Below are 25,000 nucleotides of genomic sequence, written 5' to 3' on the forward strand. Positions count from 1 at the left end.
TTTTAATTTGTTGATCTGATTGACCTGATTCATAATAAACTTCGTTATGAACAGAGTTGAACAGGGCATGTTGCCACTGGCTACTTGTTGTTTATTTTACATATTTCAATCCTAATCTTTCAAGTAAGAGGTTAATGTTCTTGACTAGAAAAATCTTCTCTTTGTAGACTTCTATGTTGAAATCATCATCATTATCTTATTCATACATACTAGATCATTGTACAAGGCTCTGTACGTTGCATCTTTCTAAGTTGTAAACCTGAGTTTACTCTTCTGGAACATCTGGCTGAAGTGACACGTTTGGGGGTTAAACTCTCGTCTGGCTGAAGTTTGGGGGTTAAACTCTCGTCTGGCTGAAGTGACACGTTTGGGGGTTAAACTCGTCTGGCTGAAGTTTGGGGGTTAAACTCTCGTCTGGCTGAAGTGACATGTTTGGGGGTTAAACTCTCGTCTGGCTGAAGTTTGGGGGTTAAACTCATCTGGTTGAAGTGACATGTTTGGGGGTTAAACTCGTCTGGCTGAAGTGACACGTTTGGGGGTTAAACTCTCGTCTGGTTGAAGTGACATGTTTGGGGGTTAAACTCGTCTGGCTGAAGTTTGGGGGTTAAACTCGTCTGGCTGAAGTTTGGGGGTTAAACTCTCGTCTGGCTGAAGTGACACGTTTGGGGGTTAAACTCTCGTCTGGCTGAAGTTTGGGGGTTAAACTCATCTGGTTGAAGTGACATGTTTGGGGGTTAAACTCGTCTGGCTGAAGTGACACGTTTGGGGGTTAAACTCGTCTGGTTGAAGTGACATGTTTGGGGGTTAAACTCGTCTGGCTGAAGTTTGGGGGTTAAACTCGTCTGGTTGAAGTTTGGGGGTTAAACTCGTCTGGCTGAAGTTTGGGGGTTAAACTCGTCTGGTTGAAGTTTGGGGGTTAAACTCGTCTGGCTGAAGTTTGGGGGTTAAACTCGTCTGGTTGAAGTTTGGGGGTTAAACTCGTCTGGCTGAAGTTTGGGGGTTAAACTCGTCTGGCTGAAGTTTGGGGGTTAAACTCGTCTGGCTGAAGTTTGGGGGTTAAACTCGTCTGGCTGAAGTTTGGGGGTTAAACTCGTCTGGTTGAAGGTCAGCTGTGGAAATGCGTCACCTTGACAGACCTGCTGACCTCAAAACACAAAAGGCTTGTGTGAAACGCGGCCATGCGCAAGTGTGTGATTCTGCCCGGGTGGAGCGGGAGTGGAGGGTCGGGTGGAGTGGAGGGTCGGGTGGAGTGGAGGGTCGGGTGGAGCGGAGGGCCGGGTGGAGCGGAGGGCCGGGTGGAGTGGAGGGTCGGGTGGAGCGGGAGTGGAGGGCCGGGTGGAGTGGAGGGTCGGGTGGAGTGGAGGGTCGGGTGGAGCGGGAGTGGAGGGCCGGGTGGAGCGGGAGCGGAGGGTCGGGTGGAGTGGAGGGTCGGGTGGAGTGGAGGGCCGGGTGGAGCGGAGGGCCGGGTGGAGTGGAGGGCCGGGTGGAGCGGGAGCGGAGGGCCGGGTGGAGTGGAGGGCCGGGTGGAGCGGGAGTAGAGGGCCGGGTGGAGTGGAGGGCCGGGTGGAGCGGGAGTGGAGCCACACACACCATCAGCTCCTCCATCAGAACAGAAACACATGCACAGAGTCTTTTTCACTTCCATTTATTCATCTGTGTTTTTAGAAGTAAACTTTTTATTCTCCTGAATGAAGTGAGTTAATTCTGAAATGTGGAGCACAGTGAGAATGATACCTGCTAATAGCCAAGGCATGCACCCACACACACACACACACACACACACACACACACACACACACACACACACACACACACACACACACACACACACACACACACACACACACACACAGAACCTCTTCACTCCTACACACACACAGAAGAACAAGGTTTGCCTTATTGCATACTTACACACAACCCCATAAAAAGGTCAAACATCTTGGCTTGATGAATGTTCCACTATTGAAGGGGAAGTCCGAGCTCCTGCTAACACGGAGCGGACTAGAATCAGTCATTATGACATCACAATGCACTCAGCGACATCACAGCAGGCCCAAGCACCACACACACACACACACACACAAAGTGGACCGTTGAACGTCAGCGATGACACGGGCCGTTGTGAACAGCGCTGACACTTCTGGACCCTGTAATGCCAGCAGTAGTGACAACAAGAGGCTGTTTGCTTAACATCTCAGTCTCAAAATGCCAGAACGAGTTCCTTCATGACTACAGACACTCCGCAGAGGAGCCCCAGGGTGGAGCCCCAGGGTGGAGCCCCAGGGTGGAGCCCCAGGGTGGAGTTGTGATGTTCTGAGCGTTAACCTCTCGAGAATCTTCACAGTGAATAGCTGAAGTGCTTTTACAGTGACCTGTCCGGCTGCTGCTAACCCAGCTGCGAATGTGAAGTCCAGCAGTTCTGCGATGTTTCGGACGGTTTTGGACGTCGTCACAGCAACGCCACTGTCGTCACAGCAACGCCACTGTCGTCACAGCAACGCCACAGTCGTCACAGCAACGTCACAGTCGTCACATCAACGCCACAGTCGTCACAGCAACGCCACAGTCGTCACAGCAACGCCACTGTCTTTCACACTTTGGACTGTCGGATGTCCGTCCACTCCGTCCTGGTGTTCTGGAGAGCCTGGGTCTTCTTCTCGTCCACCTGGACATAGTCCACACGCTGCTCGTCCAGCAGAGGTTTCTGCAAAAACACAGGAAAGCCCATCAGAACTCACAATCCAAAACAGCTCCCCCCTCTGGCAAAGCAGAGCAGTGCACTATTCCCAGTGAAAGATCGGTGCCTCACGCACACCACACCATTTGAGTTACATTTATCCCCTTAAAAACAAAATGCAGTGTTGGGTTCTGCACAGTTCCTGTTTTCTATTCCATTCTGTCTAGTTCTAGTTTCTTTTGCTCCGTGTATTCTATTCTATTCTATTGTGTTCTATTCTATTCTATTGTGTTCTGTAATATTCTGTTGTGCTCCAGTTGATAGTCCGACCCTGTTCAGATCTGCTGTCATTGTGGGCGGGTCTAGTGATGTGTCTGCCTGTGTTCTCCTCCTGACAAGCAGACAGGTTGGTTTGCGGTTGAATCACGTCTGCCACTATCTGAGCAGAAGTACCGAGTTATCTTCAGGATGAAGGTAAACAGCTTCACTCTTTCACTCTCACTCACTTCCCACAAGCAGAAAATACGTGAGACGCAGGTCTGTGATGCACTACAGTAGGGATCCCATCAATATTGAGGTTATTACTTACCTTCTGCACAGGTGAGGGGGAGGCGGAGTTAAAGTCCAGAGACAGGTAATCCAGGTGAAAGCGGCTTAGCCAGGGGGCGGGGTCAGACCCAGCAAACAGCGACTGGCCACATAAACACACACAAGCACAAACATTCATGGAAACCCTGTAAACTATTAAACTTCCCACTACATGTACATCTGGTTCACAGGTGCCCTTGTAAATCCACCTGCCCTGTCTACACTACTAACCTCCTTAAGAGGGGCTCAACCTCTCAAACTCTGTGCTTATTATTCAGATCATCTAAATGATCCAGGAGCTTTTATGATCTGTTCACTAACTATCTAGTTACAAAAGTAAAGAGCGAAAGAATGTAAGACTAACCACTAACAAACCTGAATCCAGGATTAATCCACCAACAAACCTTAATCCAGGATTAATCCACTAACAAACCTGAATCCAGGATTAATCCAGTAACCTAATCCTGTATGTACTGTTCACCTTTACGCATTACTAATAAATAATTCCCGCTGTCCTGCACAGTCCTGAGAGTTCTGTCCTGTTTTGTGTACTGTCTACATTTTCATTCCTCTTTTCCTCTTTTCATGAATCCCACTCACTCTGTCTCTCTCCCTGTCTCCATCTCTCCGTCTCCCTCTCCCTGTCTCCCTGTCCCTCTTGAGAAGGTTAAAGGTCATTGGTAGGTGGACATGTCTCAGTATCATCTCCTAGGCGACGGGTCCTGCCCTGTCCTTCCAGCTTCTTGGTGGCACAGGTTAGTCCCATTAGGTAACCATAGCAGTCCTGAGCAGGAGGAGGGGCATGGTAACCATAGCAGCCCTGAGCTGGAGGAGGGGCGTAGTAACCATAGCAGCCTTGAGCAGGAGGGGGGGGCGTAGTAACCATAGCAGCCCTGAGCAGGAGGAGGGGCGTAGTAACCATAGCAGCCCTGAGCAGGAGGGGGGGGCGTGTCCTGCATTAGTGTAGTCATGTCGGTCGTAGTGTCGGTGGTGATGATTCAGTCCTTATGCTGTGTTTGTCCTCTGACCTTGAGAGGTGTGTGGCAGTCGCACCCGCAGCTATCGGGTATACAACACTGTACAGACCACCATTAACCCTGCAACACTGTACAGACCACCATTAACCCTGCAACACTGTACAGACCACCATTAACCCTGCAACACTGTACAGACCACCATTAACCCTGCAACACTGTACAGACCACCATTAACCCTGCAACACTGCACAGACCACCATTAACCCTGCAACACTGTACAGACCACCATTAACCCTGCAACACTGTACAGACCACCATTAACCCTGCAACACTGTACAGACCACCATTAACCCTGCAACACTGTACAGACCACCATTAACTCTGCAACACTGTACAGACCACCATTAACCCTGCAACACTGTACAGAACACCATTAACCCAGCAACACTGTACAGACCACCATTAACCCAGCAACACTGTACACACCACCGTTAACCCTGCAACACTGTACAGACCACCATTAACCCTGCAACACTGTACAGACCACCATTAACCCAGCAACACTGTACAGACCACCATTAACCCAGCAACACTGTACACACCACCGTTAACCCTGCAACACTCTACAGACCACCGTTAACCCTGCAACACTGTACACACCACCGTTAACCCTGCAACACTGTACAGACCACCACTAACCCAGCAACACTGTACAGACCACCATTAACCCTGCAACACTGCACAGACCACCATTAACCCTGCAACACTGCACAGACCACCATTAACCCTGCAACACTGCACAGACCACCATTAACCCAGCAACACTGTACACACCACCATTAACCCAGCAACACTGTACACACCACCATTAACCCAGCAACACTGTACACACCACCATTAACCCTGCAACACTGCACAGACCACCATTAACCCTGCAACACTGCACAGACCACCATTAACCCAGCAACACTGTACACACCACCATTAACCCAGCAACACTGTACACACCACCATTAACCCTGCAACACTGTACACACCACCATTAACCCTGCAACACTGCACAGACCACCATTAACCCTGCAACACTGCACAGACCACCATTAACCCTGCAACACTGTACAGACCACCATTAACCCTGCAATACTGCACAGACCACCATTACCCTGCAACACTGTACACACCACCATTAACCCAGCAACACTGTACAGACCACCATTAACCCAGCAACACTGCACAGACCACCATTAACCCTGCAACACTGCACAGACCACCATTAACCCTGCAACACTGTACAGACCACCATTAACCCTGCAACACTGTACACACCACCATTAACCCAGCAACACTGTACACACCACCATTAACCCAGCAACACTGTACACACCACCATTAACCCTGCAACACTGCAGAGACCACCATTAACCCTGCAACACTGCACAGACCACCATTAACCCTGCAACACTGTACAGACCACCATTAACCCTGCAACACTGCACAGACCACCATTAACCCTGCAACACTGTACAGACCACCATTAACCCTGCAACACTGTACAGACCACCATTAACCCTGCAATACTGCACAGACCATCATTAACCCTGCAATACTGCACAGACCATCATTAACCCAGCAACACCGTACACACCACCATTAACCTAGCAACACTGTACAGACCACCACTAACCCAGCAACACTGTACAGACCACCACTAACCCAGCAACACCATACAGATCACCACTAACCCAGCAACACTGTACAGACCACCACTAACCCTAACACTATAAACCACCACTAATCCTAACACTCTATAAACCAGTGTTAATCCGAACACTCTATAACTGGAGAATTTGAGATGGTCCACAGTCGTGTCAAAGCCTCAGTGTCATAACCCAGTAGTGAGTCCAGAGTGTTCACACTGTGTTACACGCGGTGATCTACACTGGAGAATTTGAGATGGTCCACAGTCGTGTCAAAGCCTCAGTGTCATAACCCAGTAGTGAGTCCAGAGTGTTCACACTGTGTTACACGCGGTGATCTACACTGAAGAATTTGAGATGGTCCACAGTCGTGTCGAAGCCTCAGTGTCGTAACCCAGTAGTGAGTCCAGAGTGTTCACACTGTGGGTGAGAGAACCTGTTCTTCATTGTTACATGTTCAAGGTTGACGTCTCTGTTTAGTCTATTCGTGTGTATTTCCAGTCAGTGTGGAGTTGCTCCTACAATGTCAGCTTTCATTTGTGGTTTTAATTAAACTCAGAAGAAGAAACAAGACCAGGTCTTGAGTTTCAAAGTCTAAGATGACAGTGTGGATCTGAGCAAGGACCCAGTCTGATAGCAGGACTGGACCTGTGTTCAGAGACCATTACTGCTTGATTTTAACTTTCATTTGTTCAATGTAAAAATGTAACTGTGCCATATTTGTCAATTGTGATTTTTCACTGCAATCAAAATTTGTCCTCCGCTTTTTACCCATCTGTGCAGTCAGAACACACACACACACACACACACACACACACACACACACACACTAGTGATTACTAGGGGGCTGTGGATCACACGTGCCCAGAGCGGTGGGCAGCCCTAGCCTGGCGCCCAGGGAGCAGTTGGGGTTAGGTGCCTTGATCAAGGGCACCTCAGTCATGGCCTTAGGTCTGGGAATCGAACCCACGACCCTCCGGTCACAAGACCAGTTCCCTACCACAGGACCATGACTGCCCCGAAAGACCTGCCTTCTGCGTGAAGGATCTGACTGGGTTTAAAACATCTGGGCTCTGTGGAGAATGAGAAGTCTGGTTTTGGAGATGTCTGTGTGTTGTTTCTGACACACTTTGTCTAGGTGTGGTTTTCTCCTTTGTTTATGTGATTTCCTCTTTTTTTCTGAGTAATTGTATTTTGATTTTTTTTATAGTTTCTTTCCCTGTCTCTCTCTCTGTCTCTGTCTTTCTCTCTGTCTCTGTCTCTCTCTCTTGTTTCCATGACAAAGTAAAGGAGGCGGGTTTTACCCCAGGAGTCATCACTGCTTCTTGTTCAGCACCATTTAAGCCCCGCCCACGCCATCTGTGGAGCAACACAGTGAGGTGAAGGGTTGTAGACACACAATCACGCACACACACACGCACACACACGCACACACACGCACACACTCACGCACACACACACACACACACACACACACACACACACACACACACACGCACACACACGCGCACACACACACGCACACACTCACGCACACACACACACACACACACACTCACACACACACTCGCGCACACACACATACACACTCTCACACACACACACGCACACACACGCACACACACACACGCACACACACACACACACACACACGCACACACACACACACACACACACATGCGCACACACACACACACACACACACATACACACTCACACACACACACACACACACACACACACACACACACGAGAGATTATAGACCGTGTGGAAGAGAGTGAGAGGCGAAGAACCTGCAGGTGCAGGTGGTGGAGGTGGGCGGAGTCTCCCTGGTGTTGCTCACCTGGGTTCTGTCAACGTGAGCGGGTGGGCGGGACATTCTGAAATGGTGGACAGCCCCCTCAGGTCAAGGGGCGGCGGCTTCACTGCAAAAACACCAATGAACATCCTCCACTGTCACCAGCCTCCAAACAAGAAAACACAGTTTCACATCTTCCTCATAAAATAAGTGATGTAAAAATTATTTTAATCCTAAAGGAAAAGCGTTTTTTTTTATATTTAGATTTTTTTTGTAGTTTTCTTCTTCACATGATGTCAGTTCTTTACATGACATCAGACTCTTAACATTCACATGATGTCAGTTCTTTACATGACATCAGACTCTTAACATTCACATGATGTCAGTTCTTTACATGACATCAGACTCTTAACATTCACATGATGTCAGTTCTTTACATGACATCAGACTCTTAACATTCACATGATGTCAGTTCTTTACATGACATCAGACTCTTAACATTCACATGATGTCAGTTCTTTACATGACATCAGACTCTTAACATTCACATGATGTCAGTTCTTTACATGACATCAGACTCTTAACATTCACACTATTCTCTCTATTTCTTTTAACATTTTACTCAGTTTTATTTGGTTTTATTTACTTAATGTTGTTGTCAGTAACATTTGCCCCGCCCCCTGGGCTTACCCCGCCTCCTGGGCTTGAGGCTGCGGTTGACTGGTGGAGGCTCCATCTCGGGGGTGGGAGGAAGTGGTGATTCTGCTTTCCCATTGGACAGTAGTGAGACGGGCAGGGCGGACGGACTCATCGGTATGTACCCATCAGACGTGTCGGAGCAGATGACTGGCGGAGAGGCCATGGGCACATATGACGAGTCCTCTGATTGGCTGTCAGCACTTCCCAAAAACAGGGGCTACAGAGTGAGAAGGGATTTTATTAGATTAGGGCCCGAGTGTGTGGTGTTTACTCTGAAATATACTGAAATGTTCAAATGTCATTATTTTAATATTTATGTGCTGTTTATGGTTCCAAACTCCTGCTCTTCCTCGAGACTACACAACTGCGGTTCTCCGTTGGACTCGTGAGGTGTTTGACCGGATGGTTTCGTACCAGGTTGAGACTGAGTCTTTTGTTCCAGTGTCTTTTTGACGATTCAAACTCTCCTGTAAGAAACAGACATTTTTTAGTGTTTTGAAACGCACGTGAAGTCCTATCTGTGCCCTTTTGAAGGAGTCTGGGAGTCTCCCAGGTCCCACAGAGCATGTCTGGGCTGCTCAGTCCACCACGGAGGAGATGGCTTCCCAAATATCTTCAAGAGTAAGAAATAACATCACCCAGGAAGTAACAAATAACCAGCAAACCACATCTAGAGAACTACAGGCCGATCTTAAGGTCAGAGTTCATGACTCATCAAGAAAACACTGGGCAAGAAGGGGGGTCCATGGCAGAAGATGTTCTAGATCAATGTGAAATGGATCAAATGTGGAACTTTTACACCAATATGGGCTCCTGTTGTGTGAAAATGCAACACTGCTTATCAAAATAAGAGCCTCGTACTGCCTGTGAAGTACGTCACTGTGCTGAAGCAGTTTCAAAATAAGAGCCTCGTACTGCCTGTGAAGTACGTCACTGTGCTGAAGCAGTTTCAAAATAAGAGCCTCATACTGCCTGTGAAGTACGTCACTGTGCTGAAGCAGTTTCAAAATAAGAGCCTCATACTGCCTGTGAAGTACGTCACTGTGCTGAAGCAGTTTCAAAATAAGAGCCTCATACTGCCTGTGAAGTACGTCACTGTGCTGAAGCAGTTTCAAAATAAGAGCCTCATACTGCCTGTGAAGTACGTCACTGTGCTGAAGCAGTTTCAAAATAAGAGCCTCATACTGCCTGTGAAGTACGTCACTGTGCTGAAGCAGTTTCAAAATAAGAGCCTCATACTGCCTGTGAAGTACGTCACTGTGCTGAAGCAGTTTCAAAATAAGAGCCTCATACTGCCTGTGAAGCACTGTGAGGAGGGGCAGTTAGACACTAACAACTACAGGAAGTGTTTGACAGCAGTTCGTGCAGCTAAGTGAGTCGGGCAGTAACACGTTACTGAAAGGAAGAGTGAAGTCACGTTTCCACAAGAGCCACTGCGGCTTGAATATCTTATTAAAGCGCATAAAATGTCACATTGTTGTAGTTTGTTCTCTCAGGGTCCCTGATAGGTTATTAAGTGTTCATTTAAGATTTATTGTCATTCAGTGACAGTTTTTCACAGCACTGAATATATTAGATTACAGACACAAATTTATGATATACTCACAGCAACCTCACACATTTACGCAGACACACAGACACATACATACAGAGCATTCAGACACACACACACATACACACACTTGACCACGCAGTAATCTCACACTTTCTCCAGCTGTACACACACATACACACAGACACACACACACATACACACACACTTTTGACCTCTGCCTCTAGATCTGTATGGAAACATTTAGCTCATGGAGACTCTGTTAACTGTCACACACTGATTTAGTTATTTTCCTGACAGAACCAGTGAGACATTTCTACCAGCATAACATGCAGTATCTATATATAGAGATTATATTTCAGATTATGTTTGTATGTGTGCGCGCATGTGTGTGTGTGTGTACACATGTGTACATACCTCTTCTGAAATGCTCAAGACCTGACAGTGACGTCCTGCGTGGGAGAATGCCTGGTTGCCCATGGTTACAGCACACATCGTCATTGCTATGGTGATCAGACAGGTGATTTGGTTTAGGTGGGAGGGGGGGAGGGGTGTGGGAGTCAGGTGTTGCACAGAAAGGTCGGTCGAATCTGAACACCTCCCCCACACCGTAGGCACAGGCAGACAGAGGGAGGGTCCCAGCTGGGGCACTGAAGGGGGAGGGGTCTGTACAGGGGGCCGCATTGAAGGGGGAGGGGTCTGTACAGGGGGCGGGACTGAAGACATCCTCAGACATGTTCTCAAACGAGCTCTGCTCAAAGGAACGCTCAGAGTTTGACATGCTGTCACACCTGTAACACACACAAACACAAAGTCAGACATCTAGACTTAAGTATGTCTGTATTCAATGTATTTTAAGTGAATTATGCATATATTAAGATCTCCAACAGAGGGGGTGGAGCTAAATTCTGGAGGGTGGTAGATCTCCAGGAGAGGGGGTGGAGCTAAACTGTAGGGCGGTATATCCCCAGGAGAGGGGGTGGAGCTAAACTCTGTAGGGCGGTATATCTCCAGGAGAGGGGGTGGAGCTAAACTCTGTAGGGCGGTATATCCCCAGGAGAGGGGGTGGAGCTAAACTCTAGGTCGGTATATCTCCAGGAGAGGGGGCGGAGCTAAACTCTGTAGGGCGGTATATCTCCAGGAGAGGGGTGGAGGGTTTGTCCTTTGCTATGCAGTATTTCTCTTAGATGCTCATAAACTTCATTTTATCATTCAGCTAAGTAAATAAAATGAAAGTGTGCTCCATCAAACACGTGAGGATTTATTGGCATTTGGTTCATTTAAAAGCAGACGGAGGAGAGAGAGCTATTCCCACATTAGCATGTAATTACCATCTAATTAAATATTCACAGTATGGTGTGATGAGGATTGTGGGTGGGCGGGACTTGCCTGGCGATGGTCTTCCTGCCGGTCTCACACTGAGAGAGGAAGAGGTAGTCAAGGGGAGGGCTGCTGTCTGATTCGCTGGGCATGTCTCTGACAGCAGAGTCACCGTTGGTAACCGCGTCCTGACTGGATGTGAGCGGGACGTGGGGGGAGAGAGCAGGGGAGGCATGCAGAGAAGGAGGGGTGTGGGCGGGACTGTCCACTGACTCTGAGAGAGAGAGAGAGAGAGAGGGAGGGAGAGAGGGGGGATTAAACGTATTAGGTAGAAGGATATGAGAGAAAAAATAGAAGAAAATTTTGAATTAATAAAACATAGATGTGGAGGCAAAAGAAATAAAATAACATTAAGAGGAATGTAAATCAGATACAAATAACCAGAGAGAATATGAATGTGCTCTCAGTTGTTGTGAGTGTGAGTGACCAGCAGGTGGCACTGGCCAGCACACTTGGCTGCAGGGTTGCTGATGGTCAGGGCAGTTTGGCTTTAAGCTGACGTCTAAGAACCTGTCCTTCCTCTCTTCAAACAAAACACCAAACACACACCATCACAATGGTCACGTGCACCACGCACCAGATGAACACATGACACACACACGCTTTAGAGAACTGAAAGTGTGAGTGTGTTTGTGGCAGAGGGGCGGAGCTAATTATAACCTGATATATTTGGTTCGTTTATGGGATGTAGACACGTGATTCAGTTCATCAGCTGTGAGGAGAGACGTAGACACAGCAGGGCTGGGATCTGGTGTTGGGCTGGGTCTGGTGTTGGGCTGGGATCTGGTGTTGGGCTGGGATCTGGTGTTGGGCTGGGATCTGGTGTTGGGCTGGGTCTGGTGTTGGGCTGAGTCTGGTGTTGGGCTGAGATCTGGTGTTGGGCTGAGATCTGGTGTTGGGCTGAGTCTGGTGTTGGTCTGGATCTGGTGTTGGGCTGGGTCTGGTGTTGGGCTGGGTCTGGTGTTGGGCTGGGATCTGGTGTTGGGCTGAGTCTGGTGTTGGTCTGGATCTGGTGTTGGGCTGGGTCTGGTGTTGGGCTGAGATCTGGTGTTGGGCTGAGTCTGGTGTTGGTCTGGATCTGGTGTTGGTCTGGATCTGGTGTTGGGCTGGTCCTGGTTTTGGGCTGGGATCTGGTTTTGGGCTGGGATCTGGTGTTGGGCTGGGTCTGGTGTTGGGCTGGGTCTGGTGTTGGGGTGGTTCTGGTGTTGGGCTGGATCTGGTGTTGGGGTGGGTCTGGTGTTGGGCTGGGTCTGGTGTTGGGGTGGGTCTGGTGTTGGGCTGGGTCTGGTGTTGGGGTGTATGTGCATGAACACAGACTCATGTGCTGCTGCCTGAGCTTCTGCAACCTAACAAACAACCTGGAAACAGGAAGTAAAACTCATGGGCAAATTCACACTTCCTGTGTTATTTGATCTGCTAGGACTTCAGATCAAGAGCAGCTGCACCTCCATGAGTCCAGCAGCAGTGCCAGAGATCCAGTTAGATCCAGTTAGACCCTCCAACTGCTGAGAAGGTCTAACTGGGTAGAGCTTTCCACAGAATCCTCTCCCAACGGCACACATGTTGCTTCCAAGAATACACACACACACACACACACACATACAGAGCAAGAGATGCCCTGTTCGGGGAAACCGGGTTTTTAATTAGTATTTTGTTGGCATATTGTTTGTGTCTGAACACAGATATGTGGGGATGGTAAGAGTTTGAAAGCCTCAGCAGCCCATAGCTGCCATGTCTGTGTCTTTGTCAGGACGTATGTGTAAACTTGTGGTTTTGAGGTTCTCACTCTGGTGTGTGTGTGTTTACATGTGCTTTCAAATGGGTGTGAATGTGTATCTGTTTGATCATGAGCATGTATGTCTCAGCGGGCTGGTCCTGCGTGTGTGTGTGTGTGTGTGCATTAATGTATGTGCGCAAATTGAAACACTAAACCTTTGTGCTTGCATGTGTGTGTAGATACATACACAAATGTGTTTATGTGTGTGTAGGTATACACACACACACACCAAACCTCTGTGTGTTCAGCTCTTTTGAGTGTATATACCCTAGAAGCTTCTTCCAAGTAAACCCATATCACACCAATACATTGTGTTAGCTCTTAGCTGAAGTATTCTGTAGTATGTTACATTGTACCAGTGTCATATGAGTGTTTGTTAGCTCTTAGCTGAAGTATTCTGTAGTATGTTACATTGTAACAGTGTCATATGAGTGTTTGTTAGCTCTTAGCTGAAGTATTCTGTAGTATGTTACATTGTAACAGTGTCATATGAGTGTTTGTTAGCTCTTAGCTGAAGTATTCTGTAGTATGTTACATTGTACCAGTGTCATAAGTGTTTGTTAGCTCTTAGCTGAAGTATTCTGTAGTATGTTACATTGTACCAGTGTCATATAAGTGTTTGTTAGCTCTTAGCTGAAGTATTCAGTTGTATGTTACATTGTAACAGTGTCATATGAGTGTTTGTTAGCTCTTAGCTGAAGTATTCAGTTGTATGTTACATTGTACCAGTGTCATAAGAGTGTTTGTTAGCTCTTAGCTGAAGTATTCAGTTGTATGTTACATTGTAACAGTGTCATATGAGTGTTTGTTAGCTCTTAGCTGAAGTATTCTGTAGTATGTTACATTGTACCAGTGTCATATGAGTGTTAGCTCTTAGCTGAAGTATTCTGTAGTATGTTACATTGTAACAGTGTCATATGAGTGTTTGTTAGCTCTTAGCTGAAGTATTCAGTTGCATGTTACATTGTACCAGTGTCATAAGAGTGTTTGTTAGCTCTGTTAGAGGCTGAGGCTACTGTATAATGTGGCACACAGGTCTGGGTTTGGCTGTGTTAGGGAGCCTGTGTTGACAGCTCCTCCTGCCCTGTGTGGAACTGCTGAACATCTGGACACACAGGGAACATCTGGACACACAGGGGACATCTGGACACACATGGGACATCTGGACACACAGGGGACATCTGGATTTGAGCTGCCTGTCACTGTCATATGGTATCAGGGTTGTGGGTCTTAACTACAAACATGGTCATTTGTGTGAAACATCATGTGTGAGAGCCTTCTCACACACACACACACACACACACACACACACACACACACACACACACACACACACACACACACACACACACACACACACACAGGTGTGATGAGTGTGTCCCCAAGTGCAGGTGTGATGAGTGTGTCCCCAGGTGCAGGTGTGATGTGTATGTCCCCAGGTGCAGGTGTGATGTGTATGTCCCCAGGTGCAGGTGTGATGAGTGTGTCCCCAGGTGCAGGTGTGATGAGTGTGTCCCCAGGTGCAGGTGTGATGTGTATGTCCCCAGGTGCAGGTGTGATGTGTATGTCCCCAAGTGCACGTATGATGAGTGTGTCCCCAGGTGCAGGTGTGATGTGTATGTCCCCAAGTGCACGTGTGATGAGTGTGTCCCCAGGTGCAGGTGTGATGAGTGTGTCCCCAGGTGCAGGTGTGATGAGTGTGTCCCCAAGTGCAGGTGTGATGTGTATGTCCCCAGGTGCAGGTGTGATGTGTGTGTCCCCAGGTGCAGGTGTGATGTGTATGTCCCCAGGTGCAGGTGTGATGTGTATGTCCCCAGGTGCATGTGTGATGAGTGTGTCCCCAGGTGCAGGTGTGATGTGTATGTCCCCAGGTGCAGGTGTGATGAGTGTGTCCCCAGGTGCAGGTGTGATGAGTGTGTCCCCAGGTGCAGGTGTGATGAGTGTGTCCCCAGGTGCAGGTGTGATGTGTATGTCCCCAGGTGCACGTGTGATGAGTGTGTCCCCAGGTGCACGTGTGATGTGTATGTCCCCAAGTGCAGGTGTGATGTGTATGTCCCCAGGTGCAGGTGTGATGTGTATGTCCCTAGGTGCAGGTGTGATGAGTGTGTCCCCAGGTGCACGTGTGATGTGTATGTCCCCAAGTGCAGGTGTGATGTGTATGTCCCCAGGTGCAGGTGTGATGAGTGTGTCCCCAGGTGCAGGTGTGATGAGTGTGCCCCCAGGTGCAGGTGTGATGAGTGTGTCCCCAGGTGCACGTGAGATGTGTATGTCCCCAAGTGCAGGTGTGATGTGTATGTCCCCAGGTGCATGTGTGATGAGTGTGTCCCCAGGTGCATGTGTGATGAGTGTGTCCCCAGGTGCAGGTGTGATGTGTATGTCCCCAGGTGCAGGTGTGATGTGTATGTCCCCAAGTGCAGGTGTGATGAGTGTGTCCCCAGGTGCACGTGTGATGTGTATGTCCCCAAGTGCAGGTGTGATGTGTATGTCCCCAGGTGCAGGTGTGATGAGTGTGTCCCCAAGTGCACGTGTGATGAGTGTGTCCCCAGGTGCAGGTGTGATGAGTGTGTCCCCAAGTGCACGTGTGATGTGTATGTCCCCAAGTGCATGTGTGATGTGTATGTCCCCAAGTGCATGTGTGATGAGCGTGTCCCCAGGTGCAGGTGCTGCTCACCTGTGCTGTCGTTAAGTGCGCTGAAGGTGCAGATTTGGCCAATACTGCGGACCCAACAGTTCATCTCCTCTGCCGTTTTGGCCAGCAGGTAGAAAACCCGTGTGGATGTCTTCACCACAAACAGATGCTGGTTAGGGATTGGACGTCTCATGGGCCACACCTCCACCTGGGCTGTGACCTCACACTCCTGCAGGTCGATGGTCCTGATGGGTTTCCGCGAGCTTTTACTGCGGAAGTACTCCAGAACGTCAGGGTCACCACTCATACGACCACGTCTGAGTACGAACCAGCGCTTACGCCATGACTGAGAGAGAGAGAGAGAGAGAGAGAGAGAGAGAGAAGGAGGGAGAGAGAGAGAAGGAGGGAGAGAGGGATGATGGGAAGATCAGAGAAAGCTTGCTGGTGTCACTTCTGTTTTTCTGTCAGCTGAAGCTGTTTTGCCTACAAATGTTTTGCTACACAATATGAGGTATTCATGCAAACTACACACACACACACACACACACACACACACACACACACACACATAGTCCTTCACTCTATTTTCTATACATAATTTTTTTTCTACATGAATAATTTTGCAAGTTTCCAGTAAATGCAACCTTGATGCAACTCAACTAACAGCTATCCCTGAGTTAGAGAGAGAGAGAGAGAGAGAGAGAGAGAGAGAGAGAGGAGAGGGTGTGGGAGGTGTGAGTCTGCAAGGTCACAGATGGAGTTCAGAACAGTAGTTTGAGTTAGCTGTCTGTCTGTCTGTACTGTCTGTCTGTCTGTATGCACTGTCTTTGTCATCTATCTGTGCCATCTGTGTTATGTCGGTGTTGTCTGTGCTGGCTTCCTGTCTGTGCCATATGTCTGTCTGTGCTGTCTGTCATCTGTGCCATATGTCTGTCTGTCTGTATTGTCTGTCTGTGTTTTCTTGTAATGTAAAAAGCAAAACGTTTTGGCACTTCGCTACTGAGAAACACACAAACTCTACAGCATAAAGCAAAATAAACTAAACGAAAATATTTTTTCTGCATTCCCTCTCTCTGTCTCTCTCTCCAGGGTCATTATGTCCTCTTTACACTCTGTCACTCTCTGTCTCTCTCTCCAGGGTCATTATGTCCTCTTTACACTCCGTCACTCTCTGTTTTCCTGCTCTTGTTCATTCAGACAGACATGCTGTGGGACACTGTGTATTTGTGTAGTGAACAACCCTTCTGCTAATCCAGTTCCATTATTCACCAAACTCCACTGCATGCTAACAGACCTGAACTGTGTGACTGCTGGGAGATAATGTATAAGGCGGAAAAAAATTCTCTTCCTAACAGTATACAAAAGTTATTTGAAATCAGAGACAACACATATGAACTTAGGGAAACAAGTAGATTTAAAAAAATAAGAGCAAGGACTAATATAAAAAATAGATGTGTATCGGTCAGGGGGTTAACTTTATGGAATAGTTGCAGTAAGGAAATGAAAATGTGTAGTTCAGTAAGTAAATTCAAAAAAATGTACAAGAGTAAAATAGTAAATTCTTATAAACTTGTACAGTGATTATATACTGATTCATTTATTTATTATATATTTAATCTTATTTTGTGACTTGGCTTTGATATACAAATTGTGAGAATGGCTTAATGTAAAAAGGGTAGGTAAAATAAGCTACAAGCTTCAACCTATACCTTTTCGGTTATATGTATTTTGCTGACAGGTTTATTTATAACTGAGGTGTGTTGTTGTTTTGTTTGTTTTGTTGGTATATATATATTCTTTTTGATTGTGGAGCACATAACCGAAATAAAAATTTTTCAAACTTCAAACTTCAAACCTTCCAGAATGTTCTAGAATGTTCTTACTCAGTTCACATTGGTTGGATTTGTGGTTTGTTTTGCTTGTAACTGGAGCATTCTGCGTCCACATGACAACTTTAGAACACTGGTGATTGTTTCAGTGGTGCGGATCATTTCTCTTTATGACATCACGTTGCTATGTGAAGCTTTGCTGAAACAACGTGCACCTTTTATGTAGCTTCTGTAACCATAGATTGATCTTACACACACACACACACACACACACACACACACACACACACACACACACACACACACACACACACACACACACACACACACACACACACACACACACACACACACACACACAGGGTGAGACAGAAAGGGACAGAGATAGATGGAGAAACACTGAGAGAGTCAGAATGGTCTTAGTGGCTTATTACGTTAATAATACTTATTATGTTTTATTATCATTTTCATTATTATGATTATTGCAGAGCTTTGGCAGTGTTGCACGTCATACAGTCATGCCAATAAAGCCACTTTGACTAGATGGACAGACAGAGAGACAGAGAGATGGACGGACAGGCAGACAGGGCTGCCCACCACTCTGGGCACGTGTGATCCACAGCCCCCTAGTAATCACTAGTGTGTGTGTGTGTGTGTGTGTGTGTGTGTGTGTGTGTGTGTGTGTGTGTGTGTGTGTGTGTACGTGTACCACAGCCCCCTAGTAATCACTAGTGTGTGTGTGTGTGTACGTGTACCACAGCCCCCTAGTAATCACTAGTGTGTGTGTGTGTGTGTGTGTGTGTGTGTGTGTGTGTACGTGTACCACAGCCCCCTAGTAATCACTAGTGTGTGTGTGTGTGTGTGTGTGTGTGTGTACGTGTACCACAGCCCCCTAGTAATCACTAGTGTGTGTGTGTGTGTGTGTGTGTGTGTGTGTGTGTACGTGTACCACAGCCCCCTAGTAATCACTAGTGTGTGTGTGTGTGTGTGTGTGTGTGTGTGTACGTGTACCACAGCCCCCTAGTAATCACTAGTGTGTGTGTGTGTGTGTGTGTACGTGTACCACAGCCCCCTAGTAATCACTAGTGTGTGTGTGTGTGTGTGTGTGTGTGTGTACGTGTACCACAGCCCCCTAGTAATCACTAGTGTGTGTGTGTGTGTGTGTGTGTGTGTGTGTGTGTGTACGTGTACCACAGCCCCCTAGTAATCACTAGTGTGTGTGTGTGTGTGTGTGTGTGTGTGTGTGTGTGTGTGTGTGTGTGTGTGTGTGTGTGTACCACAGCCCCCTAGTAATCACTAGTGTGTGTGTGTGTGTGTGTGTGTGTGTGTGTGTACGTGTACCACAGCCCCCTAGTAATCACTAGTGTGTGTGTGTGTGTGTGTGTGTGTGTGTGTGTGTACCACAGCCCCCTAGTAATCACTAGTGTGTGTGTGTGTGTGTGTGTGTGTGTGTGTGTGTGTACGTGTACGTGTACCACAGCCCCCTAGCAATCACTAGTGTGTGTGTGTGTGTGTGTGTGTGTACGTGTACCACTAGTGTGTGTGTGTGTGTGTGTGTGTGTGTGTGTGTATTATCACTGCACAGATGGGTAAAATGCAGAGGACAAATTTCAGTTGGGGTGAAAATCACAATTGACAAATGGCACATTTAGATTTGATGCTAAATTATTATTTAGTAATTTATTTAAATAACTTATTTATTTGTCTCTATTAAGGGAAGTTTAAGAAGGCAGGATCTAGAAAAACCATGTTTTTCTTCCAGTTGCTAATAGTGATAACAGCGATCAGATCTGAGATCAGTTTTATTTGCCTTGTGTGTGCACATACGCAGGTCTTCCTGAGCTGCTGCTAGTGCGTGCAATAGGGGGTTGTGATGCTAACTACACTGAGGCCGTCCGACCTTGACAATGACACACTGACCTGTTTACACAGCACTGTTCAAACATTTCACTTTCAGTTTCTGTCCCTGGCCAAAACAGACAGTGTGTGTGTGTGTGTGTGTGTGTGTGTGTGTGTGTGTGTGTGTGTGTGTGTGTGTGTGTGTGAGAGAGAGAGAGAGAGAGAGAGAGAGAAAGAGAGAGATAAGGAGAGAGAGTTAAAATGAGTCAGAAAAATTATAATATTCACAATTAATGAAGGGGTTTTGAATGGTGGTCATCATACTACAGTGTAGTCCATCATAACATCTCACTGTATCTCACACTACAGTATACTATGGCACAATATCTCATTCTAACAGATAACACAGTATATTGTGTGCGTGTGTGCGTGTGTGTGTGTGTGTGGGTTAGAGACTGGAAGAGAGGTTAGAGAACTGGTTTGTCTTTTCCCAGAATTTTTCACAAACAGGAAGTCAAATACCCACAGATGTAACTTCTTTAAAGCAAGTTTGTGTTCATTTGTGCATGCATGTGAAGCTGTGTGTGTGTGTGTGTGTGTGTGTGTGTGTGTGTGTGTGTGTGTGTATGTGGTGTATGTGTGCATTTGTGGATGCATGTGAAGTTGTGTCTGTGTATGCGTGTGTTTGTGTGTGCATGTGTGTATGTGTGTGTGTATGTGTGTATGCATGTGTGTGTATGTATACATGTATACATGTGTGTATGCATGTGTGCATTTGTGGATGCATGTGAAGTTGTGTCTGTGTGTGTTTGTGTGTGTGTGTGTGTCTGTCTGTGTATGCATGCATGTGTGCATTTGTGGATGCATGTGAAGTTGTGTCTGTGTATGCGTATGTGTGTGTGTGTGTGTGTGTATTTGTGAGACTGTAGCTGGTTCCTCTGTGTAACCACTCTGGAGTAAGAGGAAGTATGACTGTGACCCCCAGTGTAGAGCAGAGTAGTGCTAGCATTAGCATTAGCATTAGTATTAGCATTAGCATTGGCCACTGCGCTACAGCAGTGAGATGACAGTCAGTCTCACTACGTCAGTGAGGAGAAAGGAGCAGCTGGTCCTAAACACCTGATAAACAAAGTTCACTGAACACCGCCTGCACACTGAACACCGTCTGCTCCAAGCCATATCAAACCACTGCAGATCACCACTGCAGATCACTGCTGATCACCACTGCTGATCACCACTGCAGATCACCACTGCAGCTCACCACTGCAGATCACCACTGCAGCACACCACTGCAGATCACCACTGCAGATCACCACTGCAGATCACCACTGCACACCACTGCATATCACCACTGCAAATCTCCAATGTGGATCGTACCAACTGTATGAGGCTGGTGAGGACCGTACACTAATTCATCAGCAGTTATGGTATGCTTTGTGGTGACATAAGCGTTAATGTGAGGGTCCTGCTTGCGTCCTGCTGACGTCCTGCCAGTGACAAGCACATGAAACGCAGCTGTACAGGGCTGGAATACACATTCAACAATGTCCTGATATGGAATTGCACGTGCATGCCTGGGTTCGTATGAAGTCTCATTATTTAACGCATGTTAGAACAATGTAAATCACTAGACCTACTGCTGACGCTGTATAGGTCTACTTTAAGTTCTGAATAGTATTTCATGGTCTGAAGCCCATTCATGGTCTGGGACGTGTTCAACCACTGTGTCCTGTGGTGTTCTGAGGTGTTATGAGTGTTCTGCAGTGTTCTGAGGTGTTCTGTGGGGTTATGAGGTGTTCTGTGGTGTTCTGAGTGTTTTGAGGTATTCTGAGGTGTTCTGTAGAGTTATGTGGTGTACTGTAGTGTTCTGAGGTGTTCTGTGGGGTTCTGAGGTGGGTGTTCTGTAGTGTTCTGAGCTGTTCTGTGGTGTGTTCTGTGGAATTCTGAGGTGTTATGTGGGGTTCTGAGGTGTTTTGTAGTGTTCTGGGGTGTTCTGAGGTGTTCTGTGGTGTTATGTGGTGTTCTTAGGTGTTCTGAGGTGTTCTGAGGTGTTTTGTGGGGTTCTGAGGTGTTCTGAGGTGTTCTGAGGTGTTCTGTGGTGTTCTGTGGTGTTCTGTGATGTTTTGTGGTGTTCTGAAGTGTTCTGTGGGGTTCTGAGGTGGGTGTTCTGTGGTGTTTTGTGGTGTTCTGAGCTGTTCTGTGGTGTGTTCTGTGGAATTCTGTGGAATTCTGAGGTGTTCTGTGGTGTTTTGTGGTGTTCTGTGGTGTTCTGAGGGGTTCTGTGGGGTTCTGAGGGGTTCTGTGAAGATGAAGGTCCTTATACATCCATACACCTTCACAACGACGCATTTCCTGTCGTTGTTCTGTGTATGATGTCTGATTTGCTCCACTGGTTTCTGCTGTTGGTCTGACACAGTGCACACGTGCCTTATTAACAACAATGAGCATTAAAACCCAGGCTACAGTTACAATCCAGGCTACAGTTACAGTCCAGGCTACAGTTACAATCTAGGCTACAGTTACAATCCAGGCTACAGTTACAGTCCAGGCTACAGTTACATCATTATTTTTATATAGAAATTTTATATAAAGCATAATTACAATTATATACTGTACAGCATTAATGTAGATAGCATGATTCGTTTCATATATTATATTTATAGGAAATCATTATAATGTAATTAGTACATACAGTATAACAATAATATTATTGTAACAGCAATAATAATAATAATAGTAAAACAAATACTACTAATACTACTACAGCTACTAATAAAACAGCATAATGAAATATAGCATGATTATAAATGTATTTAGTGCATATTTGGCAGGATAAATGCACATGTCCCATTATAACTGAGCTCTTATGCCTTCAGCCACCTCCTTTTAGCCTGGGTGGTCACTGTTAGCATGACTCAGTTTTGCCTGCTGTGTCACACTCAACCGCCCAGCACTCTGACTACTTCCTATATTTTGCAACACACCCAAATTTCACAGAAACACACACACACACACACACACACACACACACACACACACACACACACACACACACACACACACACACACACACACACAGGGAAACACAGACACAGATGTGTTCACACACATAAACACACACACACACACACACACACACACCACACACACACACACACACACACACACAGGTCAACATTCCTATTCTTACAGTAAAAGAACTCAACTTCTGTAAACTCTGTGTGTGAGGGGTGTGTGTGGAAGGGGTGTGTGTGGAGGGGGTGTGAGGTGTGTGTGGAGGGGGTGTGAGGTGTGTGTGGAGGGGGTGTGAGGGGTGTGTGGAGGGGGTGTGAGGTGTGTGTGGAGGGGGTGTGAGGGGTGTGTGGTGTGTGTGGAGGGGGTGTGTGGTGTGTGTGGAGGGGGTGTGAGGGGTGTGTGGTGTGTGTGGAGGGGTGTGAGGTGTGTGTGGAGGGGGTGTGAGGTGTGTGTGGAGGGGGTGTGAGGTGTGTGTGGAGGGGGTGTGAGGGGTGTGTGGTGTGTGTGGAGGGGTGTGTGGAGGGGTGTGGGGTGTGTGTGGAGGGGGGTGTAGGGGGTGTGAGGGGTGTGTGGAGGGGGTGTGAGGTGTGTGGAGGGGGTGTGATGTGTGTGTGGAGGGGTGTGGGTAGGGGTGTGGGGTGTGTGTGAGGGGTGTGTGTGGAGGGGTGTGAGGTGTGTGTGGAGGGGGTGTGAGGTGTGTGTGGAGGGGGTGTGAGGGGTGTGTGTGGAGGGGGTGTGAGGTGTGTGTGTGGAGGGGTGTGTGGTGTGTGTGGAGGGGGTGTGTGGTGTGTGTGGAGGGGTGTGTGGTGTGTGTGGAGGGGGTGTGAGGTGTGTGTGGAGGGGGTGTGAGGGGTGTGTGTGGAGGGGGTGTGAGGTGTGTGTGTGGAGGGGTGTGTGGTGTGTGTGGAGGGGGTGTGTGGTGTGTGTGGAGGGGTGTGTGGTGTGTGTGGAGGGGGTGTGAGGGGTGTGTGTGGAGGGGGTGTGAGGTGTGTGTGTGGAGGGGGTGTGTGGTGTGTGTGGAGGGGTGTGTGGTGTGTGTGGAGGGGGTGTGTGGTGTGTGTGGAGGGGTGTGTGGTGTGTGTGGAGGGGTGTGGGTTGTGTGTGGAGGGGTGTGGGTTGTGTGTGGAGGGGGTGTGAGGGTAGTTTTTTTATGACTTTATAACATTGTAAGAAGTATGTATATTATAATTGAAATGGTACTTTGATGTCCATGTAAGGGACTGTGTAATAAATGTTAATAATACTACTAAAATACCTGCTGTCTAATAAATATAACAAATATATCCATCACTATAGTTTAGATATTTTAGATATACACATCACTATAGTTTAGATAAATATATCACTATAGTTTATCTAAATACATCACTATAGTTCAGATAAATACATCACTATAGTTTAGCTATAGAAAACACTATAGTTTAGATATATACATCACTATAGTTCAGATATATACATCACTATAGTTTAGATATATACATCACTATAGTTCAGATATATACATCATTATAGTTCAGATATATACATCACTATAGTTTAGATAAATATCTATAGTGAGGTTTCCAGAATGTTCTCTTTCACTCTCCTCACCCCTCTGGTTCTTCCTAATACTGCTTGAAATGATTTCTAAATACTGTCTCTGTCGTATCAAAACATTTTTGTTGTATCAATCACATTATGTTATACCTGAGGGCAATACAGTGTTGTGTGTGCCTCTATGTTTGTGTTGTGGTACACACAGCAACGCCCACTATACAAGAGTCTGATCTGCTGTCTTGATGAGAGTCTGGTCTGCTGTTTTAATAAGAGTCTGATCTGCTGATGTAATGAGAGTCTAATCTGCTGTTTTAATGACAGTCTGATCTGCTGTTTTAATGACAGTTTGATCTGCTGTTCTAATGAGAGTCTAATCTGCTGTTTTATTGACAGTCTGATCTGCTGTTTTAATGACAGTCTGATCTGCTGTTCTAATGAGAGTCTAATTGGCTGTTTTAATAAGAGTTTGATCTGCTGTGACCTGCAGTGACCTGCTAAGATGTAGAGTGACAGTCAAACTCAGAGTCAAATGCAACTTCAGTCAGACTACAGGTGCTGTGTGTGTGTGTCTTCACTTCAGTCAAACTACAGGTGTTGTGTGTGTGTCCTCACTTCAGTCAAACTACAGGTGTTGTGTGTGTGTGTGTGTGTCCTCACTTCAGTCAAACTACAGGTGCTGTGTGTGTGTGTCTTCACTTCAGTCAAACTACAGGTATTGTGTGTGTGTGTCTTCACTTCAGTCAGACTACAGGTGCTGTGTGTGTGTATGTGTACTCACTTCAGTCAAACTACAGGTGCTGTGTGTGTGTTTGTGTGTGTCTTCACTTCAGTCAAACTACAGGTACTGTGTGTGTGTGTGTCTTCACTTCCGTCAGACTACAGGTGCTGTGTGTGTGTGTGTATTCACTTCAGTCAAACTACAGGTGCTGTGTGTGTGTCTTCACTTCAGTCAGACTACAGGTGCTGTGTGTGTGTGTGTGTGTACTCACTTCAGTCAAACTACAGG

General features: G+C 47.0%; 2 protein-coding genes across 5 annotated transcripts in view; one reads left to right on the forward strand and one right to left on the reverse strand.

Annotated features, from left to right (window-relative positions):
- arhgef9a (Cdc42 guanine nucleotide exchange factor (GEF) 9a) overlaps positions 1–57 on the forward strand; it is a 34,951-nt gene extending 34,894 nt beyond the window's left edge. For all 3 annotated transcript variants that reach the window (XM_076987704.1, XM_076987702.1, XM_076987703.1), the window contains exon 11: positions 1–57. This exon is cut by the window's left edge and continues 2,121 nt beyond it. The gene's annotated coding sequence lies outside the window, so the exon portion shown is untranslated.
- Positions 58–1,629: 1,572 nt separating this feature from the next.
- The window catches only part of gab3 (GRB2 associated binding protein 3), a 25,617-nt gene continuing 2,246 nt past the window's right edge, over positions 1,630–25,000 (reverse strand). For both annotated transcript variants that reach the window (XM_076987544.1, XM_076987543.1), the window contains 9 exons: positions 15,818–16,121; positions 11,379–11,583; positions 10,407–10,780; positions 8,852–8,904; positions 8,429–8,654; positions 7,784–7,865; positions 7,244–7,298; positions 3,267–3,368; positions 1,630–2,704 (listed from right to left, as the gene is read on the reverse strand). In XM_076987544.1, coding sequence (XP_076843659.1) covers positions 2,591–2,704; positions 3,267–3,368; positions 7,244–7,298; positions 7,784–7,865; positions 8,429–8,654; positions 8,852–8,904; positions 10,407–10,780; positions 11,379–11,583; positions 15,818–16,082 — 1,476 coding nt within the window. In that variant the 5' untranslated portion in view covers positions 16,083–16,121 and the 3' untranslated portion in view covers positions 1,630–2,590. The remainder of the gene's footprint in view (positions 2,705–3,266; positions 3,369–7,243; positions 7,299–7,783; positions 7,866–8,428; positions 8,655–8,851; positions 8,905–10,406; positions 10,781–11,378; positions 11,584–15,817; positions 16,122–25,000) is intronic.

The sequence above is a fragment of the Brachyhypopomus gauderio genome, unplaced genomic scaffold (genome assembly GCF_052324685.1).
Source record: "Brachyhypopomus gauderio isolate BG-103 unplaced genomic scaffold, BGAUD_0.2 sc54, whole genome shotgun sequence".
In the NCBI taxonomy this organism is placed as follows: domain Eukaryota; kingdom Metazoa; phylum Chordata; class Actinopteri; order Gymnotiformes; family Hypopomidae; genus Brachyhypopomus; species Brachyhypopomus gauderio.